Raw genomic sequence first — 1125 nt, 5'->3', positions numbered from 1 at the left:
GCATTTTTAACCAATCAACTCCTTCAACAGCAAAGGAGTGAGCGCCCCACAACCCTGACCCTTCCTTCAAGAGACCTCGCTGATCTCCAGAATTAATTTAAATATTCTCAGCCTCTCCTCTGCCACTTTTGTGTGGTGTCATTCACTCAGAAAGGAGATACCATTGAGCAAAAATTTAACTCCTTCAGCTCCACCTCTCTGTGGCAGATCAATGCTTTGAAGACCAAACGCCAATTTCTTTGGCGTAAAATGAAATTAAAGCTGAACTGGTCCTAACTGGGATCTCCATCTTTATTSAGCAGAACTGAAAAAAGGGGGAAAATGGGGAAAAARWCCCTCCTAGGCCCACCTGGTAGAGTTTTATGATGTGTGGGTGGTCGAGCATCTTCATTATCTGCACCTCCCTGTAGATCTTCTCCAGGTTCACAGCATCCAGCTGAGATTTGTCGATGATTTTGATTGCCACCTGCAGCCAAAAGACAACAAAAGTGAGGTTAAAAACTCCCCAACRCGCTCCTCATTAGCTTTATCCTCGTTAGCAAGGGAATAATGCAGCCCCAGGTAACTGGAAMTGAAATCCCAGACTGAAAAATGCAACATTACGTTGGTCAGTGGTCCCTCCGAGGGGCTGCATGTGGAAAAAAACAAGTTTTCCATGAGAAAAAGCAGATTTTCTATGAGAAAAACCAAAGTTTCTATGAGAAAAAGCAGACTTTCCATGAGGAAAAGCAGATTTTCCATAAGAAAAAGCAAAGTTTCCATGAGGAAAAGCAGGTTTTCCATGGGAAAAAGCAGATTTTCCTTGGGAAAAAGCAAAGTTTCCATGAGAAAAAGCAGATTTTCCATGGGAAAAAACAGATTTTCCTTGGGAAAAAGCAGATTTTCCATGAGAAAAAACAGATTTTCCAGGGAAAAAAGCAGATTTTCCTTGGGAAAAAAGCAGATTTTCCATGGGAAAAAGCAGATTTTCCATGAGAAAAAGCAGATTTTCCATGGAATGGAAGGCACAGAAGAGGTGAGGCAGGCCAGGTGCTCTCATATCAGGAACCAAAGACCCTGCAGTGACCAAAATCTTCTTAAAAAGCTCAATGCTGTCCATTCCTGGAGTCAGGGGGTAAAATCTGA

General features: G+C 42.3%; 1 protein-coding gene across 1 annotated transcript in view; it reads right to left on the bottom strand.

Moving 5' to 3' along the window:
* The window catches only part of SIK2 (salt inducible kinase 2), a gene marked incomplete at its 5' end in the record, with an annotated part of 23704 nt that extends 23191 nt beyond the window's left edge, over positions 1-513 (bottom strand). The window contains one exon of the mRNA XM_057386780.1: positions 350-513. Coding sequence (XP_057242763.1) covers positions 350-513 — 164 coding nt within the window. The remainder of the gene's footprint in view (positions 1-349) is intronic.
* Positions 514-1125: the final 612 nt, after the last annotated feature.

The sequence above is a fragment of the Malurus melanocephalus genome, unplaced genomic scaffold (genome assembly GCF_030028575.1).
Source record: "Malurus melanocephalus ecotype Western Australia unplaced genomic scaffold, MMel_1.1 scaffold_1051, whole genome shotgun sequence".
NCBI classification, from domain to species: domain Eukaryota; kingdom Metazoa; phylum Chordata; class Aves; order Passeriformes; family Maluridae; genus Malurus; species Malurus melanocephalus.
This window is presented reverse-complemented; position numbering and strand designations above follow the sequence as displayed.